Source organism: Pelmatolapia mariae, linkage group LG7 (assembly GCF_036321145.2).
Source record: "Pelmatolapia mariae isolate MD_Pm_ZW linkage group LG7, Pm_UMD_F_2, whole genome shotgun sequence".
Taxonomy (NCBI): domain Eukaryota; kingdom Metazoa; phylum Chordata; class Actinopteri; order Cichliformes; family Cichlidae; genus Pelmatolapia; species Pelmatolapia mariae.
In genome coordinates, this window is record NC_086233.1 from 13,833,122 (window position 1) to 13,861,087 (window position 27,966).

Sequence of the window (27,966 nt, forward strand, 5' to 3'; positions counted from 1 at the left end):
GAAGCGTATTCAGAACAAAGGCAGGGATAGGGCATCACCTTGTTATATTCTGCACTTGATGACAACTTGTGCAACTGCCCTGAAGTTGCCCTTAACCCTTTCATGCACGAAGTATGACAACCTCAATCAGGATTTTTTTCTTAAGAATTTGTATTCATCTTTAGGCATGAAAAGATGAATAAAATACTTTAAAAACAAAATCCTGATTGAGGTTGTCATAATTCATGCATGACAGGGTTAAATAACAATAATTACAATGAAACATGTCATACATCTATAGTAACATTAAACGACCAGTGGGTGGCAGGGTATGGAGTGACACATCAGTGTCCAATATAGTGGTTTATGTGCAAGTATACCATCAACACTGACGCAAATACAAGAAAACAGCCTTTGAATAGCTGTCCATTTGTTTGAATAGCTGTCCATTTGTTTGAATAGCTGTCCATTTGTTGAACAAGATAATTATATCCACTGTTACCCAAATTTTTAAAGCTGCTTTTTTCCACTATAAGGTGTAATACCACCTGCTATGCCAACTTTGCTAATTCTGTTTATTCCAGCTTCTTTTATACTCAAAGTACTGAACTATAGAACCTTTTCTTTCATGGTGCTCATGAAACATATGGCTGTTCATCTGTTCCAGTTAATATTTCATTTAGTCCTAAATCCATATTTCCTGTTTTATGTTTCTGTCTATTATTCTCATGTAATATGTACTCTCACTGATTTTGGATTGATGTCTTTTTCTTTCTTTTTTTATGGCACATTCATCATATTCTAGTTTTGTTACTAAATGAAAACATTGTGGTTACTAAGATTATTAGAGCCTACAGAAATGACTATTTGATTTTGGATTATGAAATGATTGTGGACTGTTGATTTTTATAGGTGAAAGAATGACGAATAACCATAAACGATTCATTATATAACTATTCTGTGTTTATGTGTTCAACTGTCATAAATCAACTTTGCCAACAAAAAACACTTCTTTAGTGTTTTGGACAGCGAATGTGAGCATTATTTCTTCTTACTTGAACAAGAAGTCTGTAAAAACCCTATGTCCCAAAAATGCATTTACCTTTATTTAATTTTGTATTTGTATTTGTTTATTACTTATATTGATTAACTTCATGCAGTTGTAAAGTATACACCCCTCTGTTTCCATCTATTCACTCCCACTTATTCGATTTAGGGTCGAGGGGTGCTGGAAGGTATTCATAACAGTCATATCCTTTTGAAATATCCCGTCGTTCCAAATTTTACCCAAGGGGTTCACATCTTATTTCATAGTAAAATAAAAAATAGAACGATGAAAAAACGATGATTTTTTTTTTTAAACGAACGATATCGATACTTTGCCTCTATGTTTGAGGCATGCGCATATTTCTGTTTAATAAAACAGAACTACGAAGAGGTGTGAAAGGAAGAAGAAGACGAAGAAGAAACAATTTTCATCGTCACTTCCTATCCAGACCTGGTCGGGTCACGTGATGTGGTATTAGCTCGATGACTCTGCTATGTTTATCGTTTGCGGAAACGTTGAAGAAATGTTGATTTTCACGCTTTTATCAGTTTACTGTCATCGGGGGATGCTGCGCGGCTGCTCAGAGACTCGTTTTTGTCGGCGCTGCCCGAAGAGTTTGGCTTCGAAAACGGACGCTGTAGGCCTACACGTCACGTGACCAGCATGCGGCGGAGCGTTTGATAAAAAGATGGCGTGAGCGCGACGGAGCGGATAGGACAACAAGCCCCGAACTGCTGAGCGCTGCCGATCGCGAGCCGCAGCGGCCGTTCAACCACCAGGTGAGCACATCGGCGTGGGGACGCTTCGTTTTAACGCTAGCTCAACTTCTTCGCGAGGAAAATGTAAAAATTACGGTGTTGTGCTGATTGTTGAAGAATAAATTCCAAGTTCTCGATTTGAAGATAGCGGGTAGCTGGTCTGAACGCTCCTTGTTGCTAATGTTAGCTAGCAAAAGCCGTGACACAGTGGGTGAGAGCACAGTGAGTATCAAAACAATGTGAGGGGTCGATAGCATGTTTCTTTTTTTTTCGTTAGCTGTTGTGCAGGAGAGTAGGAGGGGTAGTCTGCTGGAAATAGTCGAAGTTGGTATTTTTTAAAACTCACTTAGTGCTGAAAAAACTTGCTAACGTCATTTATCAGCAACTCGTTATCAACTTCAAGGAGCGCCGACGTAACAAGCTAGCTAGAGGTCTCTAATACGGTGTAGTGGAATCAAAGTATCCGTGATAGTTAGACCAGTGAGAGATAAAGTAAACCTGAGAAAACAAACATTTCCAGGAGCGAGAATCTACAGTAGGATAAATGGACTGACATATGGACGTAAGCAAGTATCCGTGGTTACCGTTAATAACATTGAGCCATAACGGCTGTAAGCTTTCTTTCTGAATTTTGTACGTGGTTGAACTTGGCATTAGGTTAGCCTCTGTCAGTTTGGGAGTATTTCACCTTTCTGACTTGTCACTGAAATACTGAATATGAAACTGGTTTTCAGTTTCAGCAGCTTAGCTTTCGGTTAGTGAGCAAGCTAGCGTAGCTTAGCTGTGTCACCCTGATCTAAGCAGGCCAGTTTAGCTTGTACAACATTCTGAAAAACCACGCAGTGGCTGTTGCAGACTGGTGTTTATCTTATATATGTATTCTTTGAGCTTATATAATATTTTAGCATATACGATATTATTGTCTGCATAAATAATAAGGCTATGAACCACCCGAGCTAACGAGGAAGGAGAAGCTCTGATGATCCAGAGAGAGCAGGAAGTTATAAGAGGGCATTGCAAACACGTGTCTTGTTTTGGGTCACTTTGGAACAAGTCTTTGTATCACACGGGTGTGTAGAAGTTGCTATAGTACTCGGCTAGCTTTAATTCTCGTGTTGTTAATCCTACCAACGACTGAATTAAAGTATATCGAGTCAGCGTTTACAAGAATTGTTCATCATTAATTTGCTTGTTTCGATCTTGCAAGAGTTGAGTTTAAACATCCAAACAGCTTACATTTGATTGAAACAGGATTTGCGGATTTAAGTTTAGCATCAAAAGTTTGTTGTTTTATGCTGAGTGTGAAATATAATTTATTTTTCATCGGAAAGCGTAGCTTTGAATTTTGTTTTACATTGATTGTTTTGTACCCCACGTGTGCTTTACATGTGGGTCTTGATATTTGTGGTTTACATTACTCTTTTGGGTTTCCTTTGTAAGCTGTCCCCATTGTATGTCTCTATGTCTGGTTACTGTAAATGACATGTAAGAATGAGGATTGATTATTACTGGTCTGCTTTTGATGGCAACGTTTGATTGTATTTGTTTAAGCAGAGGTCAGTTTTTCTAATGCATCTGAATCTGAACTAGAGACTAAAATGAGATTTAAATCGGTAAAAGATGTAACCTTATGAGGCTACACATGTTGCTTGACGTGGAAAGTTTTCATTTGGCTGAAAATAGCATTCAATTTTAAATTCACAGTTGAGTTTCATGGTTGCACAGAGTGAATAGTTTCTTTTTCATCCCAGGGAAGGGTGTCTCGCTGTGTTGGAGAATTTTTAGGGCTGCGGATGAAGAGAAGTTATGCTAACAATTAGTCTTTGTTTGTATTGGCTGATTACACACTGTAAAAAATGCAGATGACACGTACCTAACACATGACAAAAAGGTCTTCGGATTACTTGTTTTTAGAGGGATTCGTATTGGGCTGGGATGTTCACATTTGAGAGGCCGGAAACATTTTTTTTGTTGATTTCCCCTTTGGTTCATTATAACACAATTAACAAAATGGCTGCTGATGTTCTTAACCTCTGAGTGTGATTTTCATCATACCATCATTATTGGACCTGTAGATAATCAACACTCTAAATGGAAGATGTTTCCATAAGGTTATATTAACGTTTGTCTTGCAGATGGATCCCGGACAGGATTTACTTCTCGCCGCTCTCAGTGAGAGTGGAATTTGCCCAAATGATATTGGCTTATTTGATGTTGATTCTCAGGATGTTGCACAGCCCTCTACAACCCAGCAAGTAAGATGATCCTTAGTTTTTGTTCTTATGGAGAAATTACTGTTTATACATCTGTATATATGTTAATGTTATCATTTGCTTTCCTACAGTCTATCTCCATCAGTGCCCTGGATGTTGGTGTTGGTTTGGGGACAGAGTCAGTAGAAGTTGTTCGACCTGAACATCCTGCTGCAGTCCCCATTGTTACCATCAGGGTGAGATTACAGAACAATATGTTCCTCTTGTTTTAGTTAACACTGGTATTTTGCAGCTTTGCAGCGGTGTGAATTCAAATCTACTATCTTTATTTTTTTACCAGCACAAACCTCAGCCATCAACCACCACGTTTGTCTTAAATCAGCTGAATCAGTTGCCTCCACTGGGAGCTGTTGTGACCAAACAGTCTGCTATTAACCCTGTCAAGCATACCATAACTGTCACCAAGGTGGTTCATGTGGCGAATTCAACCCTGCGAAGTTCATCAGCCCCCTCTACCACAAGTATTCCCCCTTCAGCATCCACAGTAGTGCCTTCTAACAGAGATCAGGTGAGTTTATGCAGCTCATATTTTCAGTGGGTAAGTAGTTTAGTCAGTGGAAAAGCATTTTACTTGGTTATGCTAATCATTCTAATCTCAGCAGATTCAGTTGAAAGACCTCCTTCGGCCCAGCAGTGTGAAGAGCACTGGTCTAAAGGGCAACAGTCTGATAGAGCTCATGAAGCTCAAGCCTCCACCTGATATTGCTCCACCAGTAGCAACAGCCACAGGCCCAGGTGAGTTATCATGTGTTCTTGTAAATATGTATTGTAAACATTTCGAGTAATACTTAACACAGCAGGCCGCATAAATAAATCATTTCAGGTTCTTCAAATCATGTCATAGATGGTAATGGTCTATTTCTTACAGTGTTACTGAATGTGGTTGTAGCAAAAACTTATTAAGCACTTGTTCACAAGTAACTTATATCAAAGGGATTATCAGAGAAAGACATGGTACCCAAATGGTCCTGAATAGAAATAGAATCGTCCCATTCCTGTTTCCATGCGAACAGCCAAAAAGACTAACACATTTGTCAGTCATGTTGTTCTGCTGACGTGTGCGTACATTAGAGGATTATGACAGTTAAAAGTGTGTGGTGGCAAGCATGTCTTTTCATTGTCATTATTAATGCAATGGGGAAAAATTCAATTTTATGGTTGGCCTAATTTATCAATAACACGAATTAGCGTGGCTTTTGTTCAGTGCTCCTGGTGGGAGGAACCAGAGATGCTCGTTGGGTTGCCAGTCAACAAGTAAAAACAAATAAAGATTTTTTTTTTTATAAATTTAGTTTGACTAGTAAATCTATGCATGCATTTTGATGTCCCCTGACCACTGAAATTGAACATATGTTTCTCTTCCAGTATATTTAGATAGGGATTTCCAACTAACTGGCTGGAAGCATAATGGGGTGGCAAGACCTGCTTTTTGGAAGACTTTGGTTATATCTTTAACTAGCTAATTTATCTACCCATTGTGTAATCGCCGAGTTCCCAAGTTCATTTTAACATTCATCCATAATCTTAACCAGAAACCCACTTCAGGTTCATGGGTGGGTGGAGTCTGGGTGGGCAGACCACATGCAGGTTAGCAGTTCATTATAAGGCTAACAGACAAAACATGCATATTTAAAATCACCATTTAATTTAGTAAGCATGTCTTTGGACTGTGGGAGGAAGCGGATTTACCTACCTAATGACTTTTTTATATTATCCTAAATGACTCCTAGTAGGGCTGCTGTTAACATTATTTACCAGCATTGTCATCACTTTATTGGTAGGTTAATAAAACATAGGAAAGGGGGAGGGGGAGGGGGAGGGGGGGGGGGCAAATAATAACTTTAGAGCCTGAGTTTACATCATAGTTAAAAGTTTTAGTCTATGAATTGAAATGACTAAAATGTGAGAAAAACAAATTCTGCATATAAGAAGTTGAAAACGGATATATTTTATTTGAATACATGTGTTCATATAAATATAAGAACTTTATATTTGAAGTTGTTGCTAATAAACATTCAGTCTGCCGGTAGTTTTCTGACCTATTATTTCTGCTATTGTTATACTATTGGAAAGTATTAATAAACATAGGTAAGTGGTGATGGGGTTTTGACCTAGTTTTCATTCATCATTCATATTTCGGATGGGTTTATTATGAGTCTGTATTAAGTCTTAAGTTTAATTTTCCAACTCCATGCCACAGCTGTGACGTTTTAATCATTCTGTTGATAAGAATCATTAAGCTCACCTCAATCCCAGAGAGCTAAAATGATCTTTAAAGTTGTAGTTGGTTGAAGTGGTTGTAACTGGTTTAAATCCTGGCTGAGCTCATCCAGAGCTGAACATTTTCTGTTTGCATCTCATGAGACAGAGACGTTTACCTGGAAAATAAAATGAAAAGTAGAAATAATAGCATAAACTAACAATATGCTGTTTATTTGTTGTCCTAACTATTATAGTTTAGCAGAGACATCTTTCTGATTTTTAAGCATTGCCTCAAAAATGACAAGTCATCCATGTGGCATTGACCATACCAGTAACAGTTTAATGGCGTGTTGGTGTTTTAGGTGACTTGAACAATGGAATCAAGAGAGAAGTTTTGGGTAAAGATGCTGCCAGGATCTGGATTCATGATGACATTAAACTACAAACCTTTCCACATTCTCTGGTAAGTGTTATAATATTAAAGGTGGACAGTTATGGTAATTTTCATGTTTTTAATTTTTCTTTATAGAGTAGATATAAGTGATTCTAAATAGTTCTTTTTGGTCTTGCTTGGCCTTGGCGTACAATTTAAAAGCAGAACACTGCTTACATATGACTCTGTATACAGAAACCTCCAGTGGTGAAGGAAGAGGATGAGCCTGAGGAGGAAGAGGAGGATGAGCTGGGTCATGCTGAGACTTATGCAGAGTACATGCCACAGAAATGTAAGTACTACTGTTTTAAATCAAAGAATCAGAGTTTCATCAATAATGAGACATTTTGTCACTAAGCAAGGAGCTCAAGGCCAATGAACTAGACTGGAGTAACAGCAGTGTCAGCATCACCCTTAATCAATACTGCTCCATCAAATCAAACAAGAAGCAGCCGCCTGCTGCTGCTGCTTCCTTCTTCCTCTGACCACTTGGTTTTGTCACTGCAGTAAAGGTTGGCCTGAGGCACCCAGATCCTGTTGTAGAGACCAGTTCTCTGTCCAGTGTGAGCCCTCCAGATGTGTGGTACAGACTGACCATCCCAGAGGAAGTCATTGACAGGGGCTGCCTCTCTGCGTTGCAGCTGGAAGCTATTACATATGCAGCTCAGGTAATCACTGGAAACTGACTGACTGTACAGTAACTTTCTTTCTTTTATTCATAATAAAAAAATAAGACTAAAAAATGCATCTGTGGTTGGTTGTTCCACTTTAACTCTTCTGTTGTTGTTTCACCAAAACTTGTTATTTGAAAACGGCGTATAATATTTAATGTGATGATCTTCTGTTCTGCTGCGATTGTTGTTTAGGTATTTTTATTTTTGCGGAGTTCTTTGCTATTCCCTATCTTGAAAAATAAAATTTCTTATCTGAAACAGCAACATGAGACATTCCTCCCAAATGGTGATCGAGCTGCTTATTTGATTGGCGATGGAGCTGGTGTGGGGAAAGGCAGGACGATTGCAGGGATCATCTATGAGAATTACCTCCTGGGCAGGAAGAGGTCACTATGGTAAGTTCTAATATTTGCCACAGTCGTTGACAGATGATTGACTGTAAAACCTAAACATGTCCTCTGTATAATATTTTGTGTATTATTGTCTTCTCTTAAGGTTTAGTGTCTCAAATGATTTGAAGTATGACGCTGAAAGGGATTTAAGAGACATTGGAGCCAAGAACATCCAGGTTCATTCCCTGAACAAGGTAAAACACTTTTATGATGTACACAATAATGTCAAGTGTTTACTCACTCGTATGACATTACACTTCTCTGTTTTTCAGTTCAAATATGGCAAAATCTCTTCAAAGCACAATGGAAGTGTGAAGAAAGGTGTCATCTTTGCCACCTACTCCTCTTTGATAGGAGAGAGCCAGTCAGGAGGGAAATATAAGACCAGATTTGAGCAGCTTCTCCACTGGTGTGGCGAAGACTTTGATGGAGTCGTATCCTTTTGGAAATGTTTTTTTTTTTTTTTTTTTTTTTTTTTTTAATGCATACAAAAGGTTGATTAGACCATTTTTGTTTTCATGTACACATGAGTATGATTAGTTATATGTAAAATGATATAAATAAGATAAATATAATGGGTTTCCTTAACAAAGTGTCCTTTAGATCGTCTATGATGAGTGTCATAAAGCCAAAAACGTTTGTCCAATTGGCTCCTCCAAGCCTACAAAAACTGGGCTTGCAGTGTTGGAGCTGCAGAACAAACTCCCAAAGGCTCGGGTTGTGTATGCAAGTGCTACAGGTTTGTTAACAACACAAACATAATTTGATCCATGAATAAATTGGCAGTCTTAAATCCTATTATTATGCATCTTTGCAAACATTAAATATTGTAACAAAAAAATTCCTATGTAGGTGCCTCTGAACCACGAAACATGGCCTACATGAACCGGTTGGGCATATGGGGACACAAAACACCCTTCAGAGAATTTGGGGACTTCATCCAAGCTGTTGAGCGCAGGTAAGCCTTTACAGTTGCAGAAGAAGCCAACGACTTGAAAGACAAAGTTCCCAAAAGTCATTAAGAAGTCTGATATTGGAATCAAGGTCATGAGGGGTCTTTCTGAAAAATTTGCTAAATGATTAATTAGGGCTGTGCGGTATGATGAAATATATCGGATGGCGAAAGTAAAACATCTATTGTTTCATATTAGACGCTATCGTTTGTTTCGTGGTGTCGCAAAATACATTGTTTACTGCAGTATTTTTTTTTTTTTTTTTTTTCCATCGTTTGGATGGTCACCATGTGGATGCAGGCACAAAGAATACCAACATGGTGAAGTTGAGGCAGAACCAGGTTGCTCCAAACAGAAGGACCTGTCAAAGCAAATCAAGGACCTTATTCCTAAATGAGGGGCTTATGAAAAGTCTGACACGGATCAGAAAACTGTACTATGCAAATTATGCCGCAAACTGGTCCCCACCACAGACAAAATGCGCTCATTTGCAAAGCATGTGTTAAAGCTATTGCTGGAAAAAGGTAGCAGCACCACGAATTTATTCCACCAGCTGAAAAGTCATTCACTGGAAAACGAAGCCTGTTTTCAACTTGGCATGTCATCGTCTCCCCGCACACCAAAGAAAACGTTAAATAAATCAGCTGTGATACCTGTGACTGTTCTTGGTCAGTTGTTTTTATAGTCACTGTCTACACTTTTATTTCTGTAATTTGAGGTTGTCACATTTTTTTTTATTTTCCAATTTTATATGTTATAAGCACAAAGGAGGACATTTTTAATTTCCGCTGTTTTATTTTGTCTCCTGAATTCTATGGCACTATATGGTTGAAAATAACATTTGTATATCATGTATCGTGATATAGCCAAAAAATGTCGCCATATTAGATTTTCCTCATATCGCCCAGCCCTGTGATTAATTTTGTATGTGTGTGGGTTTTTGTTTTTTTTTTCCACTAAGTGCTTGCTTTGATACAAGGAGGAAAAAAAATTAAGGATGAAATTACATGAGCTAACATTCGAAAAAGGGTGCTAGCTAATAGCTTTTCTACTTTTCCACTGGCCGCTTCATACTTCATAGGAGCCTCTTGTAGGTCATAACACGCACGTCATTTTTGCATACATTTTCCTCTCAATTCCAGAGGTGTTGGCGCCATGGAGATTGTAGCTATGGACATGAAGCTGAGAGGGATGTACATTGCAAGACAGCTGAGTTTTACAGGTGTGACTTTCAAGATCGACGAGGTTCCCCTGACTCAGCAATATATCAACATGTACAACAAATCTGTTAGACTGGTGAGCATCTACCTCTTCATCACTTTAATTCTTCCGTTTGTGCTTGCACTATTTTATTTCAATTTTGTCTCCTGCTTCTTCCAGTGGGTGAGTGCACGGGAAAGGTTCCAGCAGGCTGCAAACCTCATGGATGCAGAGCAACGCATGAAGAAGTCCATGTGGGGTCAGTTTTGGTCTGCCCACCAAAGGTTCTTTAAGTATCTCTGCATTGCCTCCAAAGTCCGCCGAGTGGTTCAGCTGGCCAGAGAAGAGGTTCAGAATGGAAAGGTAAAACTGTTTTTGAAGTGTGATTAACAGTGATGTTGTTGCTCTCACTAACTGGTTAAACAAATTGATATATCAATATATTTGATATGTAGGGTGTGTCAGCTGAAGCAAGTTTCTGCAGGGGCGTGGACTTTAACCTGCAAGGAAATAAGGCTGCATGTGATAGCTAAAGTTAGGCACACTTGGCAAATTAATCTGACGTGTGTGTGCGTGTTTGCATTTGTGTGGCCGTTGAGATCCGTTGAAACAAAAACTCAGTGACTTGAAGCAGTAACTGTCAATTGTAGGTTTACTCCACAATAAAAGCACAACTGTGCATCTTGTGATTGTCATTGACAATATGAAAGACACCTGAATGAATAGATGATGGATCCAGCTCCTGCTCTTAAAGGACCAATCAGTAGCCAAATGGGAGAACATGACCGAATCTCCAATTCAGTTGTTAAGTGATGAAGCGATGAACCATACCAGTTGACAGGGAAAACTTTTATCCTAAAAAAAACCAGCTTGAGGCCTGAAATGTGAAAATGATCCCTTGACATAACACTTATAACTAGCTAAAGGCGTTTTGTTAACACTCTTAGTTATTACAAGGTAATTGCAAACAGAACTCACAAATTTGTTTGGTCCTATTGGATCTTATCGAGCTGCTTACTATTCTGTTTTGTTTTAGCCGTACCAAAGGAATTTCCCATCTTTGGGATAAATAAAGTATTATCTTATCCTTAAGCATACATTGTTTTGCTACACACGTAGACAAACTGAGGATGTTTTTATCATGTGTTTAGTTTTTTACTGTCACAGCTTATAAAATGTAGCTGTGGATTATTTCCCTTGTTGTTAGTGCATCCCACCAGACTGCAACTTTTTAAGTGTTTTCGGTTTTTGCCAGGGGATGGAATTGAATTGTTTTCCCCTCTGCTGTGGGGGACTAAAATGGACTATATCTTTATGGTAGCTGAACAGAGAAGTGAATAGAGTTGGGTGTAATTGGAATTGGGAATAACATTAGGGACCAAAGCCCTGGCCACAAACTTTAATAGTGATTTGAAATATAAAGTTGTGCAATTCTAATCATTTGTCTCCTAAATAAGAGAAAAAATAAGCTAACCAGTTTTTACCTTTACAGTGTGTGGTGATTGGCCTTCAGTCCACTGGTGAAGCAAGAACACTGGAGGCCTTGGAGGAAGGAGGGGGAGAACTCAATGACTTTGTTTCAACTGCAAAGTACGGACTGACTTAAAATGACAGTTTTGTGACAGTGTGAACATAGTTGTGTGTCTTTATCATGACAATAATGCGATAAAATGTTTCTGTTGTAGAGGTGTGCTACAGTCCTTGATTGAAAAGCACTTCCCAGCTCCAGACAGACAGAAGCTTTACAGCCTGCTGGGTATCGACCTCTCAGCAAAGAAGACCCCCTCTCCCAGTGACACAGCAGTAGAACAAGAACAGAAGGGCAAGAAGAGGAAAGGTTAAAAAAAAAATAATCATAAAAACATTAATGATGCCTAAAACTCAGCTCGTGTAAATCAAGTTGTGCTTTTGCATCATTCTTATGTCATTCTGCTTCTCCAGGTTCAGAGGTTAAAAAGCAGCAGAAAAAGCGTCCCCGGAAGCATGGGGGTCTGTCGGGTACGAGTTCAGATGAGAGCCAGTCAGAGGAGTCGGACAGAGACTGTGACAGTGATGACAGCTTCAAATCAGTCAGCTCAGCAGACGAAGACGACGATTTCAACCCATTCAGAGAAGAGTCTGACGATGACGATGGTGAGGATACTGGGGGAGCCTGGATGTAAATTAAAGCATTTCAAAGTGAATTGGAGCAAATCAGTGTTTTTTTTTTTTTCCTCCTTCTAGATCCATGGCTTAACAGGAAGGAACCAAAGAAAGGGAAGGAGAAGAAGAAGAAAAAGAGGAGAAAGAGTATTGATCCAGACTCGATTCAAAGTGCCTTGTTGGCCTCGGGGCTGTGCTCCACTAGGCCTACTTTCACTGCCTCAGTTAATCCCCCCAGCACGCCTGCCACAGGTAAGCATGTTCCAGCATGGCAAGATAAACTTTTATTACCCTGACTGAGCTTTTTGGAGGTTAATGAATACTGTGTCTTTCCTTGTTCATCAGTCAAGTCAGACAGTCAGGAAAGCTGGCTAACAAGTCAGGACTCAGTGGAACTTGCCCAGAAAATGAAGAAAGAGCTGCTTGAAAAACTGGAGGATCTGGCAGAGGATCTGCCTCCCAACACTCTGGATGAGCTCATAGATGAATTGGGAGGACCTGAAAATGTAGCTGAGGTAAAAATAATTGTTGTATGTAGGCTGAACTTCCAGTTCCCCTGTTCGTCCACCCCACCAGTTTTTAAGTTGGATTGTCCTGTATGAATTTTAACTTTGCGGATTCTTTAATTGTGCCTCAGATGACTGGCCGTAAAGGTCGCGTGGTCAGCAACGATGATGGGACCATCACTTATGAATCTCGCTCTGAGCTGGACGTCCCTGTGGAAATACTCAATCTCACTGAGAAGCAGAGGTTCATGGATGGAGAGAAGGTAAATTGCATATGTATTTATTAGGGGTGCAACGATACACAAAATTCACGGTTCGGTTCGGTTCGATACTTTGGTGTCACGGTTCGATATTTTTTCGATACAAAAAATGTTCATGCTTTTTTAATTTGTCATTTATTAAAATTATAAATATATATTTTAACTCAAAAGTACAGTTTTTAAATTTAATGTTGCTGAAACGACAAAGTAATAAAAACATAAATATCTCATGGAGAAATCCCTCATCTTTGGAAAAGAGAGTTTATTACAGAGAAATGGCTCTTTCCAAAATAAAAGCTATACTATACGCTATTTCTGGGGTATATTCTCAGCAGCATATTAAACATATCAGGTCCCCATAAGGAGAATCATGTGCTAACGGCTGTCTAAATGACTCGGGTAAAGTTTGTAGCATGCGTGCTTGTTGTTTTTGTCTGCTTCCACTTGTCTTTGCACTAGGATGATGTCGGAGTAAATGTGCAGTCATATTCGTTGTGTTCCCACTAGTGCTGTCAGCGTTAATCTGAAATGACATTAACGCCACAACACGGCAAATCTCCGTTAACGAGCTACCGCGGATCGCCCCGTGTGTGGGGCTGGACAGCGTCAACACGTTAACGAGCAAACTGCGCTAAGCACTAGTTCCCACCCATGTAATTGAGCATTGCGTGGCACATCCGACATACTGTTTTACTTTTGTCCATGACGCGCTTACCTTCAGGGTCATACTTCACATGAAGACCAAAACAGTTCCAAAGGCCAGATCTGAATGAGGGTGGGGGAGGTTCAATTTGCCATGTTGCAACGAGCTAAGCTTCTGTCTTGCTAGCTTGCGCTGAGCTCAGTGGATCTGCGCTCGACAGTGCAGCCTAGGCGGAGTAGTCGAACGCAGATCCACTGAGCTCTCAACACAGACAGCATCGTCAGAAGAAAAGTTGATAAAATAAATTAAAAATTTTGTATTGTTCGATACACATGCGTACCGAACCGAAAGCACTGTATCGAACGGTTCAATATCGATACGAGTATCGTTGCACCCCTAGTATTTATATATATTTTGTAATTTAGTTTTAATCCTTTGGGTTTGTTTGCTTTCACCACCTTCCTAGCATATAACCAATTTCAATATGCACTTAAACTGTAGAAATGAACCAACAGGGTTCAAAGCTGTGGCTTGTGGTTGACTGACATGTGTCTATAAATACAGACGTCACAGCTGCTAATTGCACTTTTGTTTCTGAAGTGTAACATTCACTCATCTGTTCCTTCAACCAGAACATAGCCATCATCTCAGAAGCAGCGAGCTCGGGTATATCCCTGCAGGCTGACCGTCGAGTGAAGAACCAGCGGCGGAGAGTCCACATGACACTAGAGCTGCCGTGGAGCGCAGACAGGGCTATACAGCAGTTTGGTCAGTAGATATTACTCCTCTGTACTCTCAGTACATGATTTTTCTTTGGTTTCCTCCTCCTGTGTTAGACTGCACCCTGTTAATAAAAAGGTATGTAACAAAATTGATGTTCTATTCTCAAACACAGGGAGAACCCACAGATCAAACCAGGTCACAGCTCCAGAATATGTCTTCCTCATATCGGAGCTTGCAGGAGAGCAAAGATTTGCATCCATTGTTGCCAAAAGACTAGAAAGCCTGGTGAGGATGCTTATTTCTTATTTCTCTTAAGTCTTGTAGAGACTTTTCTCTTCATATGTGGACTTCATTTGTGTTCATTTTTTGTAACAGGGTGCTCTCACTCATGGTGACAGAAGAGCAACAGAAACTCGGGATCTGAGCAGATTCAATTTTGACAACAAAGTAAGAACATCAAGCACTTCTCTGAGAGGATGTCTTATGGTTTTTAGGGCAGTGACTCACTCATACTCTCCCACAGTATGGCAGAAACGCTCTGGAAATTGTGATGAAGTCGATCGTAAAGCTTGATACTCCATTAGTGTCTCCACCCTCGGACTTTAAAGGGGATTTCTTCAAAGGTATGACTCATACACTGTTAACCACGGACAGGAGTTATTTCCTGCATTTCTGCAGGCTTGTTGTGTTTGCTGCGCATATAGTTCATACTGTAGATGTTGGTATGTTTGTTGTATACCTTTCTGTTTTTTGTTTTTTTTTTTTTGGGGGGGGGGGGGTTGTTGTTGTTGTTGTTGTTTTTTTTAAATTTATTTATTTATTTTTAAATCAAGTACTTGCACATATGGTTATTGTCTGCCTTTTTCTTTCTACAGAAATTCAAATTGGATTAGTAGGTGTTGGCCTCATAAATGTGGAGGACAGATCTGGCACACTATCACTAGACAAAGGTGACTAGAAACTGGGGAATTTCAAGGAGAATCTCTTGTTTTTACTTCTTGGGAACCTTTAAATAACCACGTGCCTTGTTACTGTTGCAGACTACAACAACATGGGGAAGTTCCTGAATCGTATTTTGGGCATGGAGGTCCATCAGCAGAATGCTTTGTTTCAGTACTTTTCTGACACGCTTTCAGCGGTGATTCAGGAAGCAAAGAAGAATGGCAAATATGACATGGGCATTCTCGGTAAGATTATTCAACTGCTTTTACAAACACAGAAACAAGGCTGGGCCAAAGGATGGCCTTTGTAATAAATTGTTAAGTGTTTTATTCTTTCTTGGAGATTGAATGTTACTGTTGTGTTTCATTTTAATCATTCAATCCATTTATTTCTGTCCTCTGTTGTTAGATCTGGGCTCGGGTGATGAAAAAGTAAAGAAGGTGGACTGCAGGAAATTTCTAACACCTGGCTACACTACATCAGGGCATGTTGAACTCTACACTGTAAGTTCATATATGCATATGCTCTAGTCAGAGATCTGCATGATTAGTTGGTTCAGCTATAGACTGTGTATGAGGACGAGACGTGGTACTGAAGAAATCTTTTTTTTAAATCTTACTTTGGGGCAAAGTTGGTGAACCTTTTAACTGGTAATTCTATACATTGAGTTTTGATATTCCAGTGAGGTGGGAGGGGGGGGGGCTGGAAACAAGAGTGTTGTTGTTGTTTTGCACATAACAAACAGTAACAATTGACAATAAAATAAGACAACATTTAGAAAAATATATTTTTTAGATTATGTACATTGAAGAAAAATAACCCAATACTACCCATATACTGAATATATTTAACAAAACACAGGTTGAACAAGCTCTTAATATTTTAATGCCCAAGACTGATTTTAACTGTTTGCTCTAATTAAGTTCTCCATTCAGTCTTATTTATATACTTCCAATTCACAACAATAGTTACCACAAGGTAGTTTATATTGTAGGCTAAAGACACTACAATATTCTACAGAGCCCGAACATAAGGTTGCCCCTCGCTTTGTGATAAGAAGTCCGAAACATCTGAAATGTTTTAATTTTTTGTTTTATGTCAGACAAATATTATTTGGTTCTATTGAAAGAAAATGAGTGATTGAATATAGGCAATTTTATTGTAAACTGATCTGTGGACTGGAAGGAAAGAAAGCTTGCCTATCTGCACATGTCTAGTCAAGTCATCTGTTTGAGCGACATTTAAAATATGGTGAAGATTGTGGTTAACGGTATTAAATGTTGATATTTAACCTCTTTTTTTTTTTTTTTTTTTAATGTGTGTGTGTGTGAGATACACTCAGTCTTGACTTTTTTTTAAAGTGTTTTCTTACTTTTAGACTTGTTATTTTGTAAGCCATTTATAGTGTTGTGTCATAGCAACCATGCCCCTGACTTTATATGTCTTCATTCACAGGTAAGTGTTGAAAGGGGAATGTCCTGGGAAGAAGCCACACACGCTTGGGCAGACCAGAATGGAGCCGATGATGGTTTCTATGTGCAGGTATGGAAGTGCTAACTACACTTAATAAATGTTATGGAAATCATTGGTAATTCTATTCTTGTGTGTCTGAATTGGGGGGTTCATTCCTTATTGATCACATTTCATTCCTTATTGATTTTTCTTTTTGCTCAAATAGCCGAACCTCTTTCTGTGAGTTAGCCTCTAGATTGTAATAAAGTGTAGTTAACTCGTACATGTGTGTGTGAATGCAGAGCAGTGACATATGACGTACATGTCTGTGGTTGATTTTCAGATGAGGAACAACAAAAAAACGGCCATCCTTGTCAAAGAGGTGAACACTAAGAAGAGGCTGTTCTTGGTGTACAGGCCCAACACCGGCCGGCAGGTCAAACTGGAGACGTACGCAGACCTCAAGAAGAAATTTAAAAAGGTTAGATGACACTCTTTCATTTAAACTGTGACAAGAAGAAGACAGAATATTTTTGTGAATCATATGTGTTTTGCCCTCCCTGTATTAGGTCTTGTCAGAAGATGCCAAGCAGCACTGGACTGACCAGTACAAGTCTTCAGAAAAAATCTGCTCACACGCATATTGGTATGTGCACTTCAGATTTGCATGGTGTTTACTTTGCTTACTGTATTCTAATCCCACATTTGTTGATGACAGAAACTACTTCTCAGAGCACCAAATGCAGATTAATTTGGCAATGAAAATGGTACCAGTATTTAGAACAACACTTTTCTTCTTTTGTCATGAAGATAACTTAATGAGAGCACATCAGCAGCTTCAACCTTTGATGCTTCCATTGCTCTGTGGTCCTCTTTTTTTGTAAACCTGTTTGTGTTTTTCTGTTGTCAGGCGCGGTAACTGCAAGAAGGCGTCAGTGGGTCTACAGTGTGAAGTTGGTCTTCGGTGCAGGAGGTACTACGTTTTGTGTGGATCAGTGCTCAGTGTTTGGAATGAGCTGGAGGAAGTGCTCACCCCGGTCAGTGGAACCAATGTAAAGGTGCAGATTGTCCGGCTGAGAACCGAAGATGGGCAGAGGATAGTCGGTAAGTTAAGTGACTGCTGTACTAAAGGAGAAGTTCATATTTTGGAAACTAGTCTCATTTCTTGGTAGAGTTGGCGTCTCAGCGAAACTCCTGGTTTTATGTTTTGTGCCTTATTATTTAACAGACAGACATGTAACATGGTGTCTACAGATGTGTAGACACCGAGCTTATGCTCAGACCTTTTTTTAAATTTCTGTGTTGTTTTTAATGCAGGACTGATCATTCCGGCGAACTGTGTGTCTCCGTTAATTAACAAGCTCTCAACATCGGACCAGTGTCAGCAGCTGGCTGTGCAGGAGCAGCAGAAACGGCAGCAGCTTCACCCTCAGAGTCTGAGCCACACACACCACACATAGTTTAGGGGCTTTAATCCCCATCTCTACCCCTCAAGTTCACATCCCTCCCTGAAGGGATCTCTCTACACTGCAGGCTCCAGGACCTTCTGCACAACCCTCATTGTTCCTGAGGGTCAGAGGTGTGGTACCAAGCTGTGGTGACACTCGGATGTAAAGCAGTGGTTGTATAGAGAAATTTTCTTTTTCTTCTTCCTTTTTTTTCCCCCACCCCCCCAAAATTTGTAATCTCCAGAGACTCTTCCTTTCACCTGGAGATATTTGACAGGTGATGTATTTTCCTCTGACATTCAGAGTGAGAAGATTTGGAACTTTAAGAGAGCATGTTGATCTGAGTTTTCCACTCCTCACCGATACTTTACCCTGTTTTACCCCAGAACCACCTCAGTATGAAACACAGACTTTTTGTGGGTCTGGACCAAAAGTAGATGAAGCAAAATCTACGTTTTTTCAGAGTCAGAGGAAAGTCTCAGATGGGCATATAGTGCTTAACTACAATCACATATTAATGTATGCTAGAGACTCATTATATTAGATATTACCCAGCACTACTGCAGCGTAAGAATTTTTGTTTTCTGAAGTAGAAAAAGTGATGCAGTTTACTGCAGGAAACCTTTTGCTTTTTTTTGGGGGGGGGGGACTTCTGATGCACTGTATCTGGCATATTTGCTCATGAGACGGTGAAAACCAAATATTCTTATTGTCAGGTTCCACGTCCTTCTAAAATCAGGCCAATTTCTGTTTTTGCTCATCTGTTTTTCACACAGGTCTCAGATTCCTCAAAGTTCCTTGGTTTGTTTTAATGTTTAACTTGAACATTTTGTTCCTCTTTGTCCATGTTGGAACTTGATCAGCCAGTTGTTTGTGAACGTGCATTTGCGTGAGTACTTGGAGCTACAGCAGTTGGGCACCTTTACAAAGGAATTATTTGGTTATTTTTGCATCAGCTGTCCTCTGAGTTCTCTGTGTGTGTGTATGTATGTATATGTGTGTGTGTGTATATATATATATATATATATATATATATATATATATATATATATATATATATATATATATATATATATATATATATATATATATATATATATATATATATATATATATATATATATATATATATATATATATATATATATATATATAATATGAATGAGAGAGAGATGATGAATATTAAGCAAACTGGGGAACTAGGTATAATAAATACAATTTAGTGTTTATTAAAGTATTGAAACATTTGATAAATGGTTTATGGCCTTTATTGTAGCTACAAACAGACGGTGTTAAGAGTTTATCTCCTCATGTGAGGGCATTTAACATTACTATACAGTGTTTCCCTTTACTATCAGAGGCTTTAAGGGGCAGGTGGTGATAAAATGCAGAGACCATAAATTACTGCAAAGTGCAGTATAGACTCACACTGCACTGAAATGAAACAAAGCACATAAATTAGGCAACTGTAATGGTTGTTTCAGTGTCGTCATTTGTTCAGACGTGGCAGCATTTGAATGCTCACAAGAAGAAATATCGTAGACAAAAGTGCTAAATAATTAAAGCTACATTACAGTGCTGTGAATCAGTTGTTGAATGTTTACTTGATGCTTAAAAAAATTTTTGGCAATAGAAAAATTGAGGTCATAGTTTGGGGTCGGGGGAAAACTATTTAATATTGTACTCCTTTCTAATCCATTACAACAGTTTTATTTCTTGACTTGGTCTTTAGCTGGCTGCTATTAAAACAGAGAAAATGGCAAAAAAATGATTAGTTTTTAAAAAAGATAAAGGGTTCCTGAAAAATTGTGAAATGCATGTTGTTGACAACAGCCTTTTTTCTGTGTGCGTATGTTCAAGGTTTCACAGCAGTCTGCATCACTGTGTCCTTCTCAGTTTCTCAGTGTTTTTTGTTTTTTTTTCTTTTGTTACTTTGATTTTTTTTCTTTGTTTTGTAAATGTAAATCTGCTCAGGGGTTAAACTCATAGGAAGACCCAAAACACAAGAGTTTTACAGTGTATCGCAAATGCATGATTAGAACTCAGTGGTCCTTGGTCATCTTTGCTCAGTACAGTTGCTCTGTGTGTGTTTAGCTGTATTTACAGCTCGTATGTGTCAAACATCCAAACATGGTTCTCCAGTTTTTCTGCTTTCTTGAGCTTACTTGTAATTAAGGTCTGTTTGTTGTACAGTCCACTTTTTCTGTTGAGCCTGTACCACCTCAGTCATATGTTGCGTGATGCTCGACCTGCCCTGGAAGGGTCAGACCAAAGTCTGGATACGTGAGCTGTCCCAGTGGTGATAATTAAACAGAGGATGTGTTTGAATCCTAAACCTGTGGAGTGGTTACTGTTAGGTGGAACAAGAACAAATCTTTGTATCATTTGTACAGTTTGTAAAATGAGTCAAACTGAAATTGTTCATGCATCCTTTTTTTTTTTTTTTATGGTGGAGGGAGAACTTATTCGTTAGAGCTTGCTCTCTAATTGGAAGTCTCATTTTAACTTGAATGTGCACCATGTACAGACCAACAACTCATGTTATTTTATCTTTTGGGCTGGTGGCTGACTTGGAAACATTGGGGTTTTTTTTTTTTTGGGGTTTTGTTTTTTAAATGCCGTCAAAATGTCACGGCAGATTTGGCTCATCTGAAGTTGAAACACTTGAAGGACTTTAATTTTTTTTCCTTTAATTATTGCACGAGTTGCACTACTGACAAGAGTTGTACAAAAGTTCAAAATTACCTGTATATGACTGAGTGCAATGCTCAATAAAGCTTGGTATACTTCTACATTGTTGTGTGTTGTGATACTGAAATGCTACTGCATTACATTATAGAATTCTCCAGATATGCAGACTACAGTTACAGATGACTGGACTTGAGTTCTTCCAGAAACATCAGTTAATCGTTTATCAAAAAACAGCAGCAACTAACAATATGAGATGACAAGTGTGGTATGTTTGTTTTTAATGCAGGCACTCTGTATTTTATTATTAAAGGCAGTAATGCCACTCTTAAAAATACTCCTATGAAAAGTAAAAATACTGCATGTGAGAATGCTGCGAGGTGCTTACTCTGTATTTATTTATTTATTTTGGTACTTATTAACTACACTGAGAGCTGTACTTTTAAGTGCAGAAAAAGCATTATGCATGCATATTAAACGTGTGAGGTGTATATGAGCATTTATAGCTCTATTACTTTAGGTGTTGCTAATAAACTGGCAACTAAGTATATAATGCCATTACATATAATTCCCACACACATAAGTTAATACAAAGTGCATTAAACACGAAAGCATGGTGAAATACTCCCAGAAAGGCCGTTACGATGTTTTTATGGAGCGATTCTCCAGCTCCTTAAAATGTCAGACTAATTATTTTTTATAAAATAATAATAACAATAAAATCCATAAAAACTGCTGTCTTCTAAACCTCAAGCTTTATATGGTTGTTTTATTGATAATGAGCTCCCACTGCTTGCATTGCGCCAAGATTGCAATTACCAAAATTAGGAACGTTTATTTTGAAATGATTTAACGCTAAACGGTGCGTTTTTCACCCTGTTACGTGCGCCTTCGTTTTTTGTTTTTTTTTTTGGGGGGGGGGGGGCAGAGCAGGCAGGGGTCCGGGTCATGACCCTGAGAGCCACGATTGGACCACACTTTTGCCTTTGTGTGTCCAACCATGTGGCCAAGAGTACTGATGGGACATGAAGAACTGAAATGACTCCTGAGCACATTTTTGAAAAACTGAAGATAACCAAGTCTCCGAAATAAGAGCGCCTGCTTCCAACTCCAGTTACTTTTCTTTTTAGGTAAAAGCAGACTGCTATCAGTAGTAATGGATACGACCCCTCAGACAAAGACAGGTACGCTGGTGTTCTTTCATACTTTATCTTAAAAAAAAAAGAAGAAAAAAATATATATTAAAAAAATATGGGTGAGTATAAAGTTTAACCTCAAATACATGTATCCACGTCTGGTTGCCTATTCTACTTTAAAAGTCTAGTTTCTCCTTCATAATGTTGTGTAAAAATTTAAGTTTAAAACATCTAAACACATATCACGTTTAAACACTTTTTGTTAAAAAAGTCTTTTAAAAGTGTCGTTAAAGTAAACTCGGGGATAAAGGTTGGCAAATGTGCTTAAAATGCGTGTTAAAGCGTGCGCGAATTTGGTCGCTTTGTGGTGAAATGTGCTTCTTTTAACCGTTTTCTTGATAATCCGCAGTGGATAGTAGCAATGTTAAAAAGCACAGTGGGTGTCAATATAAAGTGACGGCCATATTTGCCGGTGCCGCTGTTGTAAACAAAAAGTGAGAGACAGACGCTTCACTGAATTTCGGGTCATTTTTATTTCTTTAATTTACAATGTCTTTGGGAATGTCTTACAAACCCAATGTCCATCAGCACATTCCGGGAACTTCTGGGAACCAGGGTAAGGAAAAAACGGCGGAGAAAATCAAAGTATCCGTCTGTTAAATCGAGTGTTAAATTCGGGGTCTCGGAGAATACCTGGAGAAAGACCGTGTCTGTAGTTTTTGTCCAGTTATATATATAGGGTCAGATCCTGGGAGCTAGGCTAATTCATATCCGCCATTATTACTAATGTAAAAGAGCGCCATCCGCGATACAAGTCGGCGGAGAAACACGGTGGGGATGTGAAAGGAGTCGGCGGCGGTTCCTACAGTGTCGATATCCGTCGTCCGGGGTCGCGGTCCCGCCGGGTGGGTGCCGTTACACGGTGACAAAAATGTATCACTTATGTCTTCTTGAGCCAGCCTTGTTCCGTTTCCTCCATGATGCTCCTCGGTCGGAGCTGCCGATTGATCTGCCTCGAATTTTTTTTATGTCTCTTCGAGGACATCTCGTGTTGGAGGTTGAATATTACAAGCGAACAAAGCGACAGGGGAGCGGTGATTATGGAGGTGCATGTGCGTGGATGGAAGTGTTCAGATCCCCAGTTTCTTTATGTTATTAGCCAAAACATAAAACAATACAAAAAATCAATCTGCTCAAAGTAAAGGTATCTGTTGTATAGAGAAATGTATGGAAGAGTAGTGGGAAGAGTTAAGAATTAAAAGAAAGAAGAAGAAGCAGGAAAAAAATAACAATAGGAATTGTCGTTCCAAGTCAAGCTAATGGTGGTGTACAGATTGCTATGTAGGTATTTGGTAAAATTGTAATTAAAAAATTCTATTAGTAACAAGGGAAATAATTTCTATTTTTAGCACATGAATAAAGTGCAAAAAAATGATTTTTTTCCCCCTGACAGACATTCTCTTATGAGATTGTTAATATTGATGTTTCAGTGCTTTTGCAACATTTTACCCATTTTACTTCTACTTGCTTTATTTTAGTCCAGAGGTAATGGGTCCAGATAAAGGTTGCCAGATACATCTAAAGGTCAATCCTCCTAAATTTCATCACCTCTCCATTTTCATAAGACTCTGGCATACCAAAGATGATATCACCTATGTCCAACATAACAATTTTTAAGTAGTTTTTATAGCTTCATAAGCTGCTGATTAGCTTTATCTTTAATAGTACTGACACATTTTTAGTAGGTTTATATTAATCTACTATACTGTAGTCTTAAACCACCCATCATTTCTTTATATTTTGCTAGGAAAATCGGAAATGGATGTAGAGATTTATTGAATCATGTGCAAACATACATGGGAATACAGTATATAATGCAAAAAGAGAGTTTATATAATTCCAACAATCTCAAAAGTCAAAGCTTTGTTCTTCAACACAGCCTTAACTCTCATAGGAACTAGGAACATAGGAACACTGCTTCAGAGTAAGGGGAGGTCAGACTGACTGTGTTCCAGTAAATGTTTTTGTATCCAGGTATACTCTACTCCAGTGGCAGTGTGTTTGGGAACATTATCATGGTGAAAAATGAAATGTTTGCATAGTGGATCAAAATCTGATGGTACTTTTCTCCGTTCACGGTCCATTAATTTTGACAAGAGCCCCAACATCACTGGCTAAAGTGCATCCCCAAACCATGACAGAGCTTTCATCCTGTTTTATAGATGGCTGTAGCGCTCTCCTGACCTTCTCGGTACACAAACTAAAAATTTGAACGCCCTGTTGCTGGTGATTTTCAGCCCAATTCTTGTGTAACTTGGCATACTTGAGCCTTTTTCCCCAGTTTCCCTTCTTTAAGAACAGCTTCTTGACAGCTACGCTTCAGCTGAGCCTGTTTCTGATGAGGCTTTGGTGAATAGTAGGTGGATCACCTGAAGGACCAGATGCATCTCTCCTGTGACAGATTTTTTTTCTCCTTTTTCTTAAACACATGACATTCAAATAAGATAACCCAGGCCTAAAGATAGCTCTTTAGACCTTTGCTCCTCTTTTGTCCTCTAAGTTCTCCATATTGGTGTAAATATACTCTATTATACCTGACAAACTGTGTTATTGTTGGCATTTTTCATAGTCATCTAAAGATGTTTACTTCTGCAGCAGGCTGCTGGTAAAAAAGTGCCTCAAGACAGAATTTAAATTGGTTCTTTGCTAAGTCCTCTGTCATGTAGTAACAAAACTCCTTGATAATTTAAGTTTTGTGCTTTTTTTCAAGCTTGAGTGATCCATAGATCAGTGTTAGGTGGCTTTACAAAGAAAAAGAACATTCCTTTGAAGGTGATCAGGTACAAGGACTGGACTGAACTTTAAACAACCTTCATTGTTCAAGATGACTTTCAAAAATGATAAAGTCTGACTTCTTGGAAGAAAAGTATAAAGATTCACTGGCGTACTCATCTCTTTTCTTCATGTCTGAGGTCACTGAATGGGCAGTTTGATAAAGGTTTTGAGTGTGATGACAGTAACAAGCACTGCTGCTTCTGAAACTAGAAAATCACTTCACCCCACCTGGGCTCACTTTCTTGCGGCGTTGTACTTTTAATGTTTTCTGTGTGTGTGTGTGTGTGTTTGTTTGTGTGTGTGTCAGAGAGGAGATACTACACCTGTGAGAAGAATAATTGCTGCTTGTGGTGAATGCTGTAGTATATTTCATTCGCACACATGTTCCTAAAAACCTTTTACAGTGTATGCATCTTTTCTTTAACTGTAATGTGAAACATATGCACTGTCAAGCCCTGCACCATCAGCATCACCTCCCTGCTGTTTCCCACACCACAAACACTGAAGAGCCTAACATGCTTCCTTTGTGAAACTGCTGACTATAAGAAAAAAAAAACTGCTTTACTGCTCTGATAATACAATTTCCAAAAAAAAAAAAATCTCTTTAATGGCAAACAGTTTCTATTTGTAGTGCCTTTTAACCTTACAGGTTCTCTAAAGTGCTTTAAAAGTTGAGCAGTTGGCTGAGGCTTCTCAGCTGTGAAAGTTTTCTTTTTTTTCTTTTCGAATATATTTGATTTCTGTGTCTATTTTGATTTTGACAGGAGTTGTTTTTGAATTGTCCACAGTTGCAAACCTTCAGTCTCCCTCAGCAGCTAACCTGGCCACGCTGCAGTCCTACAGGCCCCTTCTGAGTGACTACGGACCTCCTTCTCTGGGATTTTCACAGGTAACTACTAAACTCACTGCATACCCCAGCTCGTAAAGGCAAAACGAAACAAACATACTTTTTTCCATTTCCTTCATTGCCACATGGAAGATACAAGAGTGTTGTTTGTTGAGTTTTATTTGTGCAAAACTGGAGAACGTTGGCCTAATTACTTTATATTCATATCAACTTTACAGTCCAGGTTTCAACATAAGTCATATTTTTATATTAAAATTGCATTTACAGTCCGTCAAACCACCCATATGATGAAAAGCAGTGTTTTTACCTGTTTCCATCCAGTGGTGGTCTTATACAGCAGCAGCACAACTGAATCAAGAAGTGGTGATTCCTTAGGGATTTTAAGCAGGGCTGCTTATATGGACTCTTATAGTGACATGAAATACCTCTCTGTGTCTGCTGTAGTGTTGGGACATTATGAAGGTCAATTTTAGACACTACTCTCCACCCCAGACTCCACAGGTCCTAATTTTTGGTCAGAAGTTAAAGCACAAGTATCAAACTGTACTGTGTCGATAGGCTCCATTTTGCATACCAGAAACCAGTTTAAATGTATTGAACCTGACTGATTTTTGCTTTAACTTCAGGGCTCTACTGGCAGCCAAGTGCCTCAGAACAAATATGCAGAGCTGCTGGCCATCATTGAAGAGCTCGGAAAGGAGATCAGACCCACATACGCTGGAAGTAAGAGTGCAATGGAGCGACTGAAAAGAGGTAACCTTGATATGCAGAGCAATACAAAAACAGCATGCAAACATTAACATTTCTCAGACTAAATGTGTATTTGTTCTTCTTCAAAGGAATAATCCATGCCAGGGGGCTGGTGCGTGAATGCTTGGCTGAGACTGAGAGGAATGCAAGGTCCTAGCTAAAAACGCCCATTCCTCCCTGCAAGAACTACCTTTCATGAGGAGAAAAAATAACTTGCATGGCGTTTCCTTTGCAAGGAGGAAGTAAATGAACAAAGGATTGGAACAGCAAGCTCCTTGAGAGAGAGAGAAAAGAAAAGAAATACAGTAATGCAATTTGTGACTCCTGAGAGCTCTGGAGGATAATTTCAATCATGTGTGGGTTATTGGAACTAAAATGAGAGATATCATGTGTTTGTTTGTTTTTGTTTTGTTTTTTTTTTTGGGGGGGGGGGGGGGGGGGTTATGCCCCATTTTTGGGATCATAGTTTTGACTTCATATTTAAAGCATTGGTTTATGCATGCAAATGGGCCCATAGGTTAATTGTAGACACTGCATGGAGTATACAGGTGTAGATGGGGAGGACTTTTTCTTTGAATTTTTTTTAAACTTTGGGTTTTTTTGGTAGTGGTTGGTCTGTTTTTCAGACCCCTGTAACACCTAGCTAAGTAAGGGAGGGACAGAGACGTGCCAAATGCATCGGTTGATTCGTGTTGAGGTTGGTTTTGGTATTAAAGGGAGGGAAAAAAAGGAAAATGCTGTTAACTTGCATCTTTGTATGTATTTATTACTCAGTGTAATAAATTGTATTTTCAATATAGTTGTCAACATGATTCATTGTACTCTGGGTTTAATAAGTACACTACTTTTTCCCTTGTACACATGGTTCAAGAGACTACTGGTATATTGTACTATCCATCCATCCATTCGCTTCCGCTTGTCCTTTTCAGGGTCGCGGGGGGTGCTGGAGCCTATCCCAGCTGTCACAGGGCGAGAGGCGGGGTACACCCTGGACAGGTCGCCAGTCTGTTGCAGGGCTAACACATAGAGACAGACAACCATTCGCTCTCACATTCACTCCCACATTCACACCTATATGCAATTTAGATTGATCAATTAACCTATCCCCACTATTGTACTAGTTATAGCTAATTATAGAGGCCAATGATGGTCTGTCAATTAATGAAATTTGACCTACTAATAAATCAGCACCTACCTATCATGACACATCTCTTTGGATGAATGGATCATGGATCAGTAAACCATTTTGGTCCAGGTTGAAATATATCAACAGTTGATTAGTTTGCCATGATGATGGACATAACCGTCATGATATAACACATTGTAATACTATTAAAAGCTAGATGAAAGTAGGCTGAATCAGAAAGTCAACTGCACCGAGTGCTCATGTGGTGGTGACCTGTCAATCACAAGGTAGGTCGTACGCCTGCCTGAATTCTGTAGACTTATCCATGCCAAAAGGGAGAAAATATTTCTCTCAAACATTTAACAGTTATTAACAATTAATCTGCTATTCACGGAGCATTAATTGACAAATATTTTGATGACAAAGTGCTTCTGAGACCTGATGAGTTACTTCTGTATGACAATAAATCACCCCCCGCTAACATATCCCAGCTTTATCTTTAAGCAGTATTTTTCATATTCTCTAAGGCCTCTAATATATAAATGAATTCTTGTGT

At 38.9% G+C, this 27,966-nt stretch overlaps 2 protein-coding genes across 4 annotated transcripts; both read left to right on the top strand.

Moving 5' to 3' along the window:
- The first annotated feature begins 1,478 nt into the window (after nt 1-1,478).
- On the top strand, nt 1,479-19,030 carry sbno1 (strawberry notch homolog 1 (Drosophila)). 2 transcript variants are annotated; one of them, XM_063478016.1, is made up of 33 exons: nt 1,479-1,806; nt 3,921-4,040; nt 4,130-4,234; nt 4,339-4,566; nt 4,658-4,793; nt 6,623-6,723; nt 6,889-6,985; nt 7,201-7,361; nt 7,629-7,762; nt 7,863-7,953; nt 8,032-8,193; nt 8,363-8,498; nt 8,612-8,717; nt 9,855-10,008; nt 10,093-10,275; nt 11,405-11,502; nt 11,598-11,749; nt 11,854-12,045; nt 12,136-12,306; nt 12,400-12,569; nt 12,692-12,823; nt 14,096-14,231; nt 14,359-14,471; nt 14,562-14,633; nt 14,710-14,809; nt 15,062-15,136; nt 15,227-15,373; nt 15,537-15,631; nt 16,584-16,670; nt 16,924-17,061; nt 17,150-17,226; nt 17,491-17,684; nt 17,898-19,030. In XM_063478016.1, exons 2-33 carry the CDS (start codon nt 3,921-3,923, stop codon nt 18,038-18,040), a joined length of 4,206 nt encoding a protein of 1,401 aa, XP_063334086.1. In that variant the 5' UTR covers nt 1,479-1,806; the 3' UTR covers nt 18,041-19,030. The 2 variants fall into 2 exon arrangements, with proteins under 2 accessions (XP_063334086.1, XP_063334087.1); XM_063478017.1 differs by having other exon boundaries at nt 4,661-4,793.
- A 2,688-nt stretch (nt 19,031-21,718) lies between these two features.
- Nucleotides 21,719-26,721, top strand: LOC134631973 (cyclin-dependent kinase 2-associated protein 1). Of its 2 annotated transcripts, none has more exons than XM_063480549.1 (4): nt 21,719-21,900; nt 25,476-25,576; nt 26,161-26,287; nt 26,374-26,721. In XM_063480549.1, the coding sequence occupies exons 1-4, from the start codon at nt 21,873-21,875 to the stop codon at nt 26,439-26,441; spliced, it is 324 nt and encodes a 107-aa protein (XP_063336619.1). In that variant the 5' UTR covers nt 21,719-21,872; the 3' UTR covers nt 26,442-26,721. The 2 variants fall into 2 exon arrangements, with proteins under 2 accessions (XP_063336619.1, XP_063336618.1); XM_063480548.1 differs by lacking the exon at nt 21,719-21,900 and adding an exon at nt 22,347-22,468.
- The last annotated feature ends 1,245 nt before the right edge of the window (nt 26,722-27,966 follow it).

What these genes read in the sequence shown, in the direction of transcription:
- sbno1 (XM_063478016.1), top strand. Translation starts at nt 3,921, where the DNA reads ATGGATCCCGGACAGGATTTACTTCTCGCCGCTCTCAGTGAGAGTGGA. An exon ending in CTATTACATATGCAGCTCAG is followed by an intron (nt 7,362 to 7,628) that starts GTAATCACTGGA and finishes TATCTGAAACAG; the next exon opens with CAACATGAGACATTCCTCCC. An exon ending in AGATGGGCAGAGGATAGTCG is followed by an intron (nt 17,685 to 17,897) that starts GTAAGTTAAGTG and finishes TTTTTAATGCAG; the next exon opens with GACTGATCATTCCGGCGAAC.
- LOC134631973 (XM_063480548.1), top strand. Translation starts at nt 22,402, where the DNA reads ATGTCTTTGGGAATGTCTTACAAACCCAATGTCCATCAGCACATTCCG. An exon ending in GGGAACTTCTGGGAACCAGG is followed by an intron (nt 22,469 to 25,475) that starts GTAAGGAAAAAA and finishes AATTGTCCACAG; the next exon opens with TTGCAAACCTTCAGTCTCCC. An exon ending in CTTCTCTGGGATTTTCACAG is followed by an intron (nt 25,577 to 26,160) that starts GTAACTACTAAA and finishes CTTTAACTTCAG; the next exon opens with GGCTCTACTGGCAGCCAAGT.